This window comes from Colletotrichum fructicola (genome assembly GCF_000319635.2).
Source record: "Colletotrichum fructicola Nara gc5 chromosome Unknown KSG_Nara_v1_contig04, whole genome shotgun sequence".
NCBI lineage: Eukaryota > Fungi > Ascomycota > Sordariomycetes > Glomerellales > Glomerellaceae > Colletotrichum > Colletotrichum fructicola.
Genome location: NW_027094054.1, coordinates 78,618 through 91,630, shown reverse-complemented (window position 1 = coordinate 91,630; position 13,013 = coordinate 78,618). Strand labels below are relative to the sequence as shown.

The window sequence follows — 13,013 nt, the reverse complement described above, 5'->3', positions numbered from 1 at the left end:
GGAACCTCACGAGAGCGACACGACGATTCGCTAGAGGGTAGCGCAACGAGAAGACGCTATATGGAACCTCACGAGAGCGGCACGATGGATCCGCCAGAGGGTAGCGTAAACGACGCGATGAATGCTGAGATTGATCGCCGGATCAACGAAGCGGTCAACGCAAGCGTCCGTCCTCTTCAGGACCAGATGGCCCAGCAGACGGCCCAGATGACGCAGCTCTTGACAGCTCTGAATGGGCTTATGTCAACGGATAGAGCAACCCCTACGCCGCTTGCGAGCAGCGTAACGACCCCGTCCACAGCCGATACAACTATACAGGCAACGAGCGACGGTATAACGATGGCAGCTAGAGGGCGGAGGAAACATCAAATACCAAACCCACCAAAGTTTAGCGGCATACGTAAAGATTTCCAACGTTGGTTCCTAGAGATGAAGGGAAAGATACGAAGAGATAGGGAAGCTTTCGACTGTGATGCCGATATATTCGCATACATCTACGCAAGGCTGGAAGGCACAGCTCAAACCATGGCGTCACCCTACTACGCTCAAGGCGGAGCAGATGGAGCGGAATCCTCCGATCAGTTTATGCAATACCTTGAGACTCGCTATGGAGATCCCAATGCAGAAGCCAGGGCACTGGATAGGCTACGTACTATCCGACAGAAGGAAAACGAAAGCTTTGCTACATTCCTCCCAAAGTTTGAGAAGGAGTTAGCAGAAGGTGGAGGAGGACACTGGGCAGACGCAGTCAGAATCAACTATCTGAAAGGAGCCCTGAACTCCACTCTGCGGGACCGTCTAATTAGTGTAATCGATCCCCCGAAAACCTACCCAGAATACGCCCGGGTCCTTATGATAATAGGGTCAGGGCTAGATAGTAGGACCTACCAGGAACGTCACGAACGACGACGATACCGAGATGCCGATGGGGACACCCTCATGGCTGGAGTCAGCCGGACTAAGGAGCCCAGAAGAGCCGCAAAGTCACAGCGCTACCGCAGCGACTCTTCCTCATCAGAAGACAACATAAGGCCCCAGAAAGATAACCGTAAATGCTATAACTGCAATAAGATCGGCCATATTGCTACACGGTGCCCTAAGCCAAGACGTTCAGGGCCTAAGAAGGTCAAGAAGGTTGAGAAAGCTAAGAGGCGAGAGGAGAGCAGCGATAGTAATGCTATAGAGGAGCTAGGAAGCTCTGAAGCTGAAGAGAGCTCGGGAAAAGAGTAACTCTAACGCGAAGTCGGGCGTTAGAGGCCAAGCCTAGTGACATTACAGAATGGAAGCAGTTCAAGCATCACATGAGCAGCAAATCAGCAGTGATCACTACCCGCATACACAAGGGCACTCAAGCAGACGCCCTAGTAGACACTGGGTGCGATCTATACTCCCTTATCGACCACGACCTCGCCCGTAAGCTCCGCCTACCGGTAGTAGACCGCTCTGAGCGGCTGCTAGGCAGCTTTAGCGACGCTACAGGCGCTACAAAAGCAACAGGTGTAGTTGTCTTCAACCTAGAGCTGTGTGGTTATGATGAGAAGATCTTTGCATATACCGTACGTAGCCTTGGTGACGACCTGTTCCTAGGGAAGCCTTGGATGGAGAGGAACCGTATTCTATACGATGCCGCTGCACAACGGATACGGCATAGGAGGGGTGGCGTAGACCTACGCTTAAAAGGCGAAGAAGAACCAGATCGAGTAAGGGAGATCAGAGCCGCGCGTCTCCTTCCAGGAGCTCCTTTCACTGCACTCTATAGGAGAGCACAACGAGACACCAAACGAACTGCAGGATACGAAGTCCGAGCCATCAGCCTAGCAGATATACAGAAGGCCCTTACGAAGAAGACTGAGAAGGCAGATCTAAAGGCCCTCCTTCCGCCAGCTATACTAGCTGAGTTCCACAAGCTGTTCCAACCTGACGAAGCCGCCAACCTTCCACCACATCGTCCTGGGGTCGACCATAAGATCCCTATCAAACAGGATAGTAGTGGTAATGAGACTGTACTACCATGGGGGCCGCTCTATAGCATGTCACGAGAAGAACTCCTCGTCCTCCGTAAGACCCTACGAGACCTACTGGATAAAGGCTTTATCCGCGCCAGCAGCTCAGAGGCATCAGCACCAGTACTGTTCGTACGTAAACCAGGGGGAGGGATACGCTTTTGTGTTGACTACCGCGCCCTTAATGAACTCACTAAGCGCGACCGATACCCTCTCCCCTTAATCCAAGAGACACTACGCACTGTTAGTGCTGCTAAGTGGTTCACGAAACTGGATGTGGTTGCAGCGTTCCATAAGATACGAATTGCTGAAGGAGAGGAGCATAAGACGGCCTTCAGGACAAGATATGGGCTATTCGAATGGCTAGTTGTACCCTTTGGGCTTACAGGAGCCCCCGCTACATTTCAACGATATATCAACGGAGTGCTTCGAGAGTACCTAGACGATTTCGCTACGGCATATATGGACGACGTACTGATCTACTCAAACGGCTCACGGCAAGACCACGAAGCAAAGGTTAAGCTAGTACTACGGAAGCTTGCTCTTGCAGGGCTCCGGCTAGACCCTCATAAGTGTGCGTTCTCTGTGAAGACAGTCAAGTACCTAGGGTTCATTATCACCGCAGGAGTAGGCATCTCCTGCGATCCTGAGAAGCTGAAGGCAATCAAGGAATGGGCTGCGCCAAAGACGGTTAAGGGAGTTAGAAGCTTCCTAGGGTTTGCAAACTACTATCGGATCTTCATCCCAGCATACTCAGAGATTGCTGGACCCCTTATATCTCTTACAAAGAAGGGCGTCCTATTCCACTGGGGTAAAGAGCAGGAAGTAGCATTCCAGGAGCTTAAGAGGATCTTTGCAGCCAAGCCTATCCTACATCAACTAGACCCTGAGCGTACAACCTACGTTGAGGCTGACTGCTCAGGCTTCGCCCTTGGAGGAGTACTGTCACAAGAAGATGAGCATGGGAGACGTCACGCAGTAGCATACCACTCGCAGCGGCTGAATGCCGCCCAGTTCAACTACCCAATCCACGATAAGGAGATGCTAGCTATTATTAGCTGCCTACGAGCATGGAGAGCGGAACTGCAGAGCGTCAATAAGTTCAAGGTTCTATCTGATCATAAGAACCTGAAGTACTTCATGACAAAGCAGAGGCTCACAGAACGACAAAGCCGATGGGCAGAGGAGCTGTCTCAGTACAACTTCGAGATACAGTACCGGCCAGGAAGTGAAGCAGTAGTGCCAGACGCACTCTCTAGACGCGAACAAGACGTACCTACGTCTCTAGAGGACGAGCGCGAACAAGGCCGGATTCTCCAGCTTCTTCCCGAAGTAGCCCTTACCTCAACGCGTACACGACGCGTAGAGGCAGCCCCATCAGTGCTTGTGTTCACCGACGATAAGGAACTACAGCAACTCTGGGACCAGACCCAAGGGCAAGACCAAGTCTACCAGCAGGCATATAATGCTGTGAAACAACGAGAAAGAAGCTTCCCTCCTAGCCTCAAGCTAAAGGTCCAGATTGCTGAGTGTGAGATCGATAATGGCAACCGACTACTATTCAGAGACCGGATCTGGGTACCAGGTAGCGAAGACCTAGATAGCGAGGCGAACACACTACGTACTCGTATCGTTCAAAGCAGCCACGACTCAGTACTTAGTGGCCACCCTGGTAGAGATAATACCCTCGCGTTAGTCAGTAGGCGCTTCTACTGGCCTGGCCAGTCACAGCTAGTACGACGCTTCTGCCGCAATTGCGATGGCTGCGGGCGAAGCCACATCTGGAGAGAGCATCGAAAAGGACTTCTGAAACCTCTACCAATACCGCAGCGTATACGAAGCGACCTCGCTATGGATTTCATTACCGACCTTCCCCTTACGGATAAGGGTGAGCGATACCTTTGGGTAATTATCGACCGGCTAGGAAAAGGCGTAACCCTTGAAGCTATGGAAAGTATGGAAGCTGAAGCCTGCGCTGAACGATTCCTGAGCTGCCACTTCCGCTTCCACGGCGTCCCTACTTCAATCGTGAGCGACAGAGGAAGCAACTGGACGAGCCGCTTCTGGCGGCAATTCTGCAAGCTTTTAGGAATAGAACAGCGGCTCAGTACTGCCTATCACCCACAGACTGATGGCGGCCCAGAAAGGATGAACCAAGAGATCCAGGCCTACCTACGCAATTACATTACCTACTCGCAGAAGGATTGGGCGAATAACCTCCCAGCAGCTCAACTAGCGCTCTGCAGCCGCGATAGCAGCGCTATAGGCATGAGCAGCTTCTTCTTAGAACACGGATACCACCCAGAGCCTGTCCGGGTTCAAGAGGCAGACCCAGAAGACCATGGGGGCCGTCGCGAGGACCTGGCACGCAAGTTGGTAACAAGGCTCCAGGACGTGATGGATATGGCACGGTCGACCCTTGCCTCAACGCAGCAACGCTATGAGGAGCTGGCTAACAGGAAGCGCCAGCCTACGGAGAGACTAGAAGCAGGCGACAAAGTCTGGCTTCACATGGGCCACTACAGGTCTCCTAGGCCATGCAAGAAACTGGATTGGTTGCACCATAAGTATACCGTTACGAAGGTTATCTCACCATACGTGGTAGAGCTTAACGTGCCAACGGCTATATACCCACGCTTCCACGTGGATACCCTGAAGCGTGCAGGTAACGACCCTTTACCTGGGCAAACGCTAGACGACGAGCAGCCGCCCCCAATTATAGATGACGAAGGCGAGGAGACCTGGAATGTAGAGAGTATCGACGCCGCCGCCTGGAAGCGTCGAGGGCGTGGGAGACGCCGTGAAGTGCTGGTTAAGTGGGAAGGATACGCAGAGAGAACCTGGGAGCCTATCGAGACGCTCCAGGGGACGGAAGCGATGGAGGCTTACGAACAACGTTACGGCCCTGCGATGAAGCACGACGGAGACCCAGCTCTAGCGCCACGGACGCGCCGCCGGAGGGGAGCGGGGAGGTAATGTAACGGGCTAGAGCCCGGCCGAGATCTCCGGCTTTGCCGGAGCAGCTACCGAGATCCGGCTCCGCCGGATCCACTATTCTGCTGTAGCACACCGCCTAGCCCCGGTCTGCATCACTGCTGCTAGGCGCCTATCCCTGTAAAGTCCTTTCCTCCTTCTTCAGCTTAGAATAGTCAATCGACGGCACCTCTACGTTGAACAAGCCTAGGGGCCAGCCCCTTACAGCCTAAACGGCGGCTTCTGGACATGCGAGTTGAATGGTTCACGTGAAATGCCGACCCCAAAATGGTATGTGTGTTGGTGATGTATCAAATGACCATGGGATCGAGGTACGTCTGGTGTCTCGCCGTCAGGTATTAAAGGCCTTTCTGTGTCGGACCTCCGTCTGAGATACCAAAAACTCATCAACACACATCATTCTGCTTCCCCGAACCGGAATTAGTCAATTATCATTCTACAAGCCACTCTTTGTCATGGCTCCAGGACAGGTCAAGCGTTACGCCATTGTGGGCATGGGAGTACGGTCGGCATTCTACTATGGGAGCATTCTTCAAGACTTCGCCGATGTTGCGACACTTGTTGGACTGTGCGACACAAACCAAACCAGGCTCAACGCTGCCAATGAACGAATCATCGAGCTTGGCGGTGAGAAGCTGCCTACATATAAAGCCGAGGATTTCGACAAGATGATTACTGAACAGAAGCCGGACGTGGTGATTGTCACTACTATCGACCTTTATCATCACGTGTACTGTATCAGGGCCATGGAGCTCGGCTGCGATGCAATCACGGAAAAGCCGATGACAATTGACGAAGACAAACTCCAACTCATGATTGATGCCGAGAAAAGGACCGGGAAGCAGATCAGGGTTCTTTTCAACTATCGCTACGCCCCACACCATACCAAGGTTCGCGAATTGATCCAGTCGGGCGTCATAGGAGAGATCGCTACAGTCCACATGGACTGGATTCTGGATTGTGCCCATGGATCAGACTTCATGCGACGTTGGCATCGCAACAAAGAAACCAGCGGCGGCATTCAGATGCACAAGTCCATTCACCATTTTGACTTAGTTCACTTTTGGCTCAATACTGAGCCCGAACTCGTCTACTGTCTCGGTGATCTGCGCTTCTACGGCAAGGAGAACGCTCAGCGACGAGGGGTTACAAACCTCGAGGAACGGTACCTCAATAACGAGCAAGCCAAGAATGACCCGTTCGCTATTCACATCGACGAAAACGCACAGCTGAAGAAGCTCTACCTGGAGGCCGAACATGAGGATGGATACATCCGGGACCGCAACTGCTTTGCGGACGGCATCACTATTGAGGACAATCTCTCAATGATCATCAAGTACAAGAATCGCGCGGTCATGACATACAACACGTACGCCTACGCTCCATGGGAGGGCTATCGCTGCGTTTTCAACGGTAGCAAAGGCCGTATTGAGATTAACGTAGTCGAGAGTGGCTATTCAGCAGGAGGGGAGCCTGTGACGGAGAAGGGTCTGGGAGACTTGGAGAAGAACTACATTCAAGGAGGTGTAGAGCAGACCAAGATTGTTGTTTATCCTCTGTTCGAGGAGCCGTACGTGGTTGACGTTGAGAAGCGTGACGGTGGCCATGGCGGAGGCGATCCTGTCTTGCTGCAGGATGTGCTGATCGGGAATCAGGGGGACGTGTTCAAGCGCGCTGCTTACATCCGCGACGGCGGAAATGCTGTCCTTGTCGGCGTTGGAGCAAATCACTCGATAAAGTCGGGGCTGCCTGTCATGGTCCAGGATCTGATAAGGTGGTAGTCGTTTGGTCAGATCCTTGGGTGTTTGTCTGACCGCGTGTCTGGGAATCTCGCATCCCGAATGCATTACTTCAACACGCCAATTAAGTCGGTTTGAAATGCAGGGCTGGGAAGTCCAATGGCGTATTGGGTAAAACAAATGACAGTATCGTATAGTAATATCACATTTGCTGCCCCCAGCTTATCTACTTGCAAGCTACGGGCAAATAATCGTTCTTAGGGGTGCAGGATTTATGGTTTCCTGACCGTTTTCCGCCGATGAGCGGTGCTGGAATGCCCCCGCTTTAGACCGGACCACCCAACGCAGAAGCATTGTACGCAAAGAATTGATCTTACTGTTTTCGGACTTTTCCGATCTAAAATAAGTGATGAATATAGATTTCGTGACATCATGTTAGTATTCTATCACCGTCTTCGGTGGACATCCTTAGCAGCGTTGCCTGATTCGGCGACGGCGACCAACGAAAGCGGCTGAGACATTCGCGTGGACCTAGCCTCCGCGATCAAGATTATTTGGTACGATTGGAAGGAAGAAATAGTGTCCGATGGATTTCTTCTCGGACCGATGCATGGATAATAAGTACCGGCAAGGTCGGCGGGATCCCGAGCGATTTTCCAGCCACGGGCTTGCTCTATTCACCTCGCCCTTTTTGGAACCGCAGCGCAGCTGCATCGGAGAACATTGCCTAGGCAAGCGGCGACCTTTGCGACAAACAGAATTGACAGCAGGCCATTGACGAGAAAAATACTGCAGAGAGAACTGGCAACGATTCGAAGTATCACGCAGCAATCAACCATTCACAGCTTTCTTGCCTCGGATTGCCAACCGAACAATGTACAAGACTTCACTGGAAACCATTCGCGGATGGTTCTCGTCAAGCCAGTCCGGTGACTCGTACATTTTGCTCGAAGATGGGGAGACAAATTCCTCCACCGACTTGCCAATAAACGAGATCAAGCAAAGGCATCACAAGCAACGCTACTGCTCTGGATGGAGACCCAAAGACGCACTTCAAATATTCTGGGCGGTACTCCCATCATTCGTTGCACGCGCTCTGGGCCACGATGATGATAGCTCAGTAATTCCGCCGGCTAACGACACCTCATATCTCAATGGGCTTCGCGGATTAGCGGCGCTGTTTGTTGTTATCTATCACAACACCAATGATGTGAGTGGCACTCGAGGCACATGGGCGTTGCTCGGAGTTCCAAATTGGAATCTTAAGATCTCTCAGTCACTAACAAGATCTTTGGTAGTACTCTTTCATGTATCATGGCTGGGGAGAAGCTGAAGAATATCGCCACCCAATTCAACTGCCATTTATCCGACTCATCTATGGTGGGTATTTCAGCGTCTCCGTCTTTTTCGTCATCAGCGGGTTTGCCCTCACGTATGGGCCACTGAAGAAATCGCATCATGGCCAGAGTGAAGCAGCCATAGGCTCTCTACCATCTAGCATATTCCGCCGACCGATTCGACTTTTTCTCCCTGTCGTCCCAGTCCTAATTATGGTTGTTATTATGATTCAGCTTCAGGGCTTGTACAACGGAAATGGTCTTATCCCGCCAATTCCTGGCAGTGTTTGGGGGCAAGCGGTGTTCATCTGGCGCACAATGGTCATTATTGTTACGCAAAGCACCACCAACACCATACTACCCCAGGCGTGGACGCTTTCGGCTGAATACCAAGGCTCTCTGCTCGTGTTTCTGTGCTGCATGGCATTCGCCCGGACGTCGTCTCGAGTACGCCTGCCGCTGCTTACCACGCTACTTGCATTTCTATTCAATCTGGGATTTTGGCAACATACCTTGTTCCTTGCGGGAATGCTGCTTGCCGACTTTCGCCATGTGCGACAGAACTTTCCGGAACTAACGGGACCGGCGCGTTGGACCACTGCTTTCATCTGCTGGTCGCTCTTTTTTCTTTCGCTGTTCTTAGGCGGCTGGCCCATGCTAGGCGATGGTTACTCCGCTGCGGGATACTCATGGTTTAAGTGGGTGCCGACTGGCGGCTACGATCCAACACGTTTCTTCGCAACAATATCAGCCATTGGACTGGTAGCCTCACTCGAAGGGTTGTCTATTCCGCGACGCGGCCTGAATGCCCGATGGATCTTGTACTTGGGGGAGATCAGTTATGGTCTGTACTTGGTCCACTGGACTGTGAGCAGCAGCTTCATGGCCTGGGGTGTGAAGTTGAGCTTACTCGCCGCTGGACACAGCCAGGGGCTATCATGGGGTATCGGCTTCGGCCTTGCCATGACATTCTGCATCTGGCTTGGTGATGTGCAATGGAGGCTCGTCGATAGGAACTCTGTGAAGTTTGCGCGGTGGTTGAGTGAAAAGTGTGGGGTTTGAAGGATAGGGACCAAAGTCGAAGGGGGCTATCGACCTGAGGTCTCTGATATAGCTATTGGGGAAAAGGTTAATCCAGATTCTTATGAATGCGCAAGGTTCGCACTTTGCTGTTCTGATCGAGGTGACGTGCAGATAGTCTGTTGATTATCACTTAGACTGAGTTCAAGCGGAAGTCCCATAATAACCTGGCTGAGGAAGAGAATTATCGATCGAGCAGTAAATATTTTGTTCGGGTGGCTTGAAATTGGTCTCCAACTACTTGATCATCCTGGATGCGAGTGGCGCCCGTTTGTCAACTCTAGTCGCATTGGCTGGAAGGTTAAAGACATGGCCCTTGAATTGCCTCTACTGGAGATGTCAAGGATGCTGGAGCCTCCGATCTGTGGCATTAGTATTTGGAGAGACACGCTATGACGGTCGGGAACATAGAAATCATCGTCCAGAAAGACTTTATTGCAAGAAGAGAAAGACAGCACGCGTATTACAGCACCCGTATTCGAGCCAACATTCAGAAGCAGAAATACGTTATGAAAATGGCGATTAAGGTTTTGACATTTGGGTTGTGCAATATGCTTGATATTGCCATGTTACAATAACGTCGGGTACCATTACTAATTCAACCACTTAGATGGTCGCTCGGGTTAAGGCAAAGAAACGTTCCTGATGTTCCAATCGATCAACAGCCTGTTGCAACCCCCACGCAGGCAGCAGGACGTACAGGAACATGGTAAATGATCTCATGTTCAATTATCGACATCGCTCCCATGTGTTGATCCAGTCACCCATGGCCAACCTTGCTCCAAGATCGCCGTGACGAAATCTCGTATCACTTGAGCGATATTCTTTGAATGCCGTCTCTGATTGTCTCCGAAGTCGACCCAAGTACATCGATGCGTGTGTCGCAGCCATCCGCCCAATTGAAGTTATCCAAAAGCCTCCGAGCAATATACATCATCACAATCATCCTGCATTCTACATGGCCTTTGATCACGGCTTCAATGTGATCGCAATAGAAGTCGCATGTAAATCAATCGTCAAGTACCTTGCTGATGGGCGTGGCATTCCTCACCCTTGATGCTAGGGCCATACTAGACAATGTGGATCTTGGTTCAGTATCAGTCGGCGATACAGTTCATCGAATAATGCAACCACTCCGGGTTTGAACGCGTGGAACACAGGCCAGATTCAGGATCGACTTGCTCGCCTCTAACGTTATGTCAAGAGACTTCGACATTTCTCATGCAGTCATACAGGGAAGGTGGCACTCCCTTGTGCTTCATAACTCGAGTCGAGTAGTCATTAAAGGTGCAAATATTCTTACCGCCCTTGTGAAGTTTGATACCTTCTGGTTGCTAAGTTGGAAGGTGACTGCCTAGCTGCTACTTCATAGTAGCGGGATAACATCTATAGTAGATCGAGTCTACGAACCTTTCTATGAAACGGTGACATACGGCACGCTCTGACCTATTGTCTGCGTGGAACGGATAAGCGTTGGCTCCATGCTCCTTGAGAAAAGCGATGTCGTCGGTCATGCGTTCATAGAAATCGCAGGCAACGGCTCCAGAAGATGCATCTGCTATCTTACTATGAATATCGCAAAACGTGTTCTAGACTGATTAAAGTATAACATCAATGCCAGTACCGCCGTTGATCTGGCAGCGTGAGTGCCACAGTTCCAGATGAAGCCTCTCGTGAGATATATCCGCATTATAGCGTAGCTGCGAAGAGCAACGATGTAATTTGTCTTGTTAGAGCAAGTATATGCATCGAAAAAAGCTTGATTTTAAACCGATTCAGATATTCACTGCATGTCCAGCACCCAACACTGGAATAGTCCACGCTTCAAAGACGTCTGCTTATGATTGCAGAGGAGGACGGTTGGAGGGGGACGGTTGTCCAGACTTGACGCATGTTGACACACTGGAGTGTAAATCTGGTCGGTTCCTAGCATCAAAACCGGCGGTAAGTGTTGAGAAGGGGTTGAATGTTTCTTAGTACAAATGAAGATTGTATATAATGAAAGTACGTTCCTACAAATCACGCGCTTCCCAAGTCTTCATCACGGCAGTCCAGTACTCATCCTCATTCCCTCGAGCATGATTGCAATGCCCAGTCTCTCTGAATCGAAGCAGCATGCTGTCAAGCCCTAGAAGCTCAGCACTCTCCCATGCATGGTCCTCGATATCTTCCCATCCAATCAGATCATCCGCCTCAGAAAAGACATACGTCCGGGGTGCACTCGTAACAGGCCACAGCGACTCATCATTCAGTGCCTGGCGCGTCTGAGAGATCACGTTATTCTCAGGCCCCTTCAGCACATGATACGTTCCATACACCATGCCCAACACAACAGCGCCAGCGGGGAAGCCTACAGCACGGACAACCTTGTTGCGAGGCAGTGACCTCTTGAAGGCGGCCACATTACACGAGAACCGTGGCCTGCCTGGTGTGCTATCAAAAATGAAAGCGCCCACGGGTAATCGACAACCCGTAGCACCCAGGTATGCTCGGGCAAGGCAGACGGCCTTGTTCGATCCTCCCTCTGAGAATGCATGTAGTAACATGGTAGGTCGCTTAGACTGTGTGCTGACATGACTTCGGAGGAACTCGACAGCCGGCTCTAGCGTAGCAACCTTCTCTTTGGTTGAGCGAAATACAAGATCATGTATTACCGTCGTAATGACCATGATCGTGGTCTTCGGATAGATCTCGTTATATCTCTTCGTGTACTTGGCAACGTTTCCCGGGTCTGCACCCGTCCAGGAGGTGAGGACGATAAGCGTAGGACTTTCTTCATTGGTGCTTTCCAAAGAGATAGAGCTGAGGTCTGAAGATGTTGAGGATACAGATGAGGAACACCGAGGAGCTTCTTGGATGAATATTGATGGTGCGAGGGCTTTGAAGCCTAACAGGGCCCAGGAAGTTGAAGATCTGCCCATGAGGATAAAGATTGCTTTAAGAGAGAATAATAGAAACAGGGATGAGAGGAAAGCAAGGCAGATAGAGAACAACCCTCGGTTATGTAACTCTTGGTGCAGTACTTTTGTGTCCGACGCTCGTCATGAAATATCCGTGACTGAAGGAAGGTCGCTTCACACTTTAAGTTAAAATGGAAGGAATTGGACTGTAGTGAGCTTTACAACATTACTCACGGCTTGTACAGCCATTGAATTCACCTGCAACAGCCGATATCAACATGCAGTCAGTCGCTTAGAGGAGCACGGAAGGCTTATGGTGGCACTGCCGACACTGCAAACATTCTTCAAATTCTTCGAAATTGGGAGATTGTGCCGCGCCAGCCTCTTCCAGAACAAGCTGGGGCACAACGCTTACAATTCGCGCTTATCGCGTCGAGTTCAACACATAGAGTGCCATGGCACTGAGCTCAGCTATCGCCATTGAGAAGAGCATCCAAGATGCAGCTCTCGGAACTTGACCAATGAGCGGCTGGCATGGGAGCCAGATAAAGGACGGATGGTGGCAGGCGCTGTTATCCAGCTCCTGGATGAGGCGTCAGCCAGGTCTGCGAGCCGGACGAGCCAGCCAGCCACGGCAGAGGCGCTTGGCAGGCGCTTGGAAGTGTGAGAATGCTCAGTGGGCCTAGGCGCTGCGTGGCTTGGGGCAGGCCCGCCTTGCTGGTAAGAAAATCGGACAATGTCTTACGGGTGCGGTCGTTAACTCTATCTGGTGGAGCACGACCCAATCTACCGGGTCACAACACTGCTTCCGGGATACGGCTACCTATGGAACAGGGCAAAGTAAATGTCAAAATATTATGGCATTGAACTGGTGATTGGTGAACAAAATGAAGACTCGTAAGCTCTCAGTTGATCGATTGCGAAGAAGCCTTGAATCTAGAACTGCATCTTCTTTTCTCG

The 13,013-nt window shown here is 51.1% G+C and overlaps 4 protein-coding genes across 4 annotated transcripts; 3 read left to right on the top strand and 1 right to left on the bottom strand.

Moving 5' to 3' along the window:
- Nucleotides 1-84: 84 nt before the first annotated feature.
- CGGC5_v006760 (Transposon Tf2-9 polyprotein) lies at nt 85-4,979 on the top strand (the record flags this gene model as incomplete). The annotated part of the gene is made up of 2 exons (XM_066151747.1): nt 85-1,226; nt 1,268-4,979. The coding sequence occupies 2 exons, from the start codon at nt 85-87 to the stop codon at nt 4,977-4,979; spliced, it is 4,854 nt and encodes a 1,617-aa protein (XP_066008861.1).
- A 473-nt stretch (nt 4,980-5,452) lies between these two features.
- On the top strand, nt 5,453-6,778 carry yteT-0 (putative oxidoreductase YteT; the record flags this gene model as incomplete). The annotated part of the gene is made up of 1 exon (XM_032019627.1): nt 5,453-6,778. One exon carries the CDS (start codon nt 5,453-5,455, stop codon nt 6,776-6,778), a length of 1,326 nt encoding a protein of 441 aa, XP_031882986.1.
- Nucleotides 6,779-7,941: 1,163 nt separating this feature from the next.
- CGGC5_v006758 (uncharacterized protein) lies at nt 7,942-9,135 on the top strand (the record flags this gene model as incomplete). Its single annotated transcript, XM_066151746.1, has 3 exons — nt 7,942-7,946; nt 8,035-8,116; nt 8,308-9,135. The coding sequence occupies 3 exons, from the start codon at nt 7,942-7,944 to the stop codon at nt 9,133-9,135; spliced, it is 915 nt and encodes a 304-aa protein (XP_066008648.1).
- Nucleotides 9,136-11,165: 2,030 nt separating this feature from the next.
- On the bottom strand, nt 11,166-12,074 carry tmem53-b-1 (Transmembrane protein 53-B; the record flags this gene model as incomplete). The annotated part of the gene is made up of 1 exon (XM_032019626.1): nt 11,166-12,074. One exon carries the CDS (start codon nt 12,072-12,074, stop codon nt 11,166-11,168), a length of 909 nt encoding a protein of 302 aa, XP_031882989.1.
- Between the last annotated feature and the right edge of the window lie 939 nt (nt 12,075-13,013).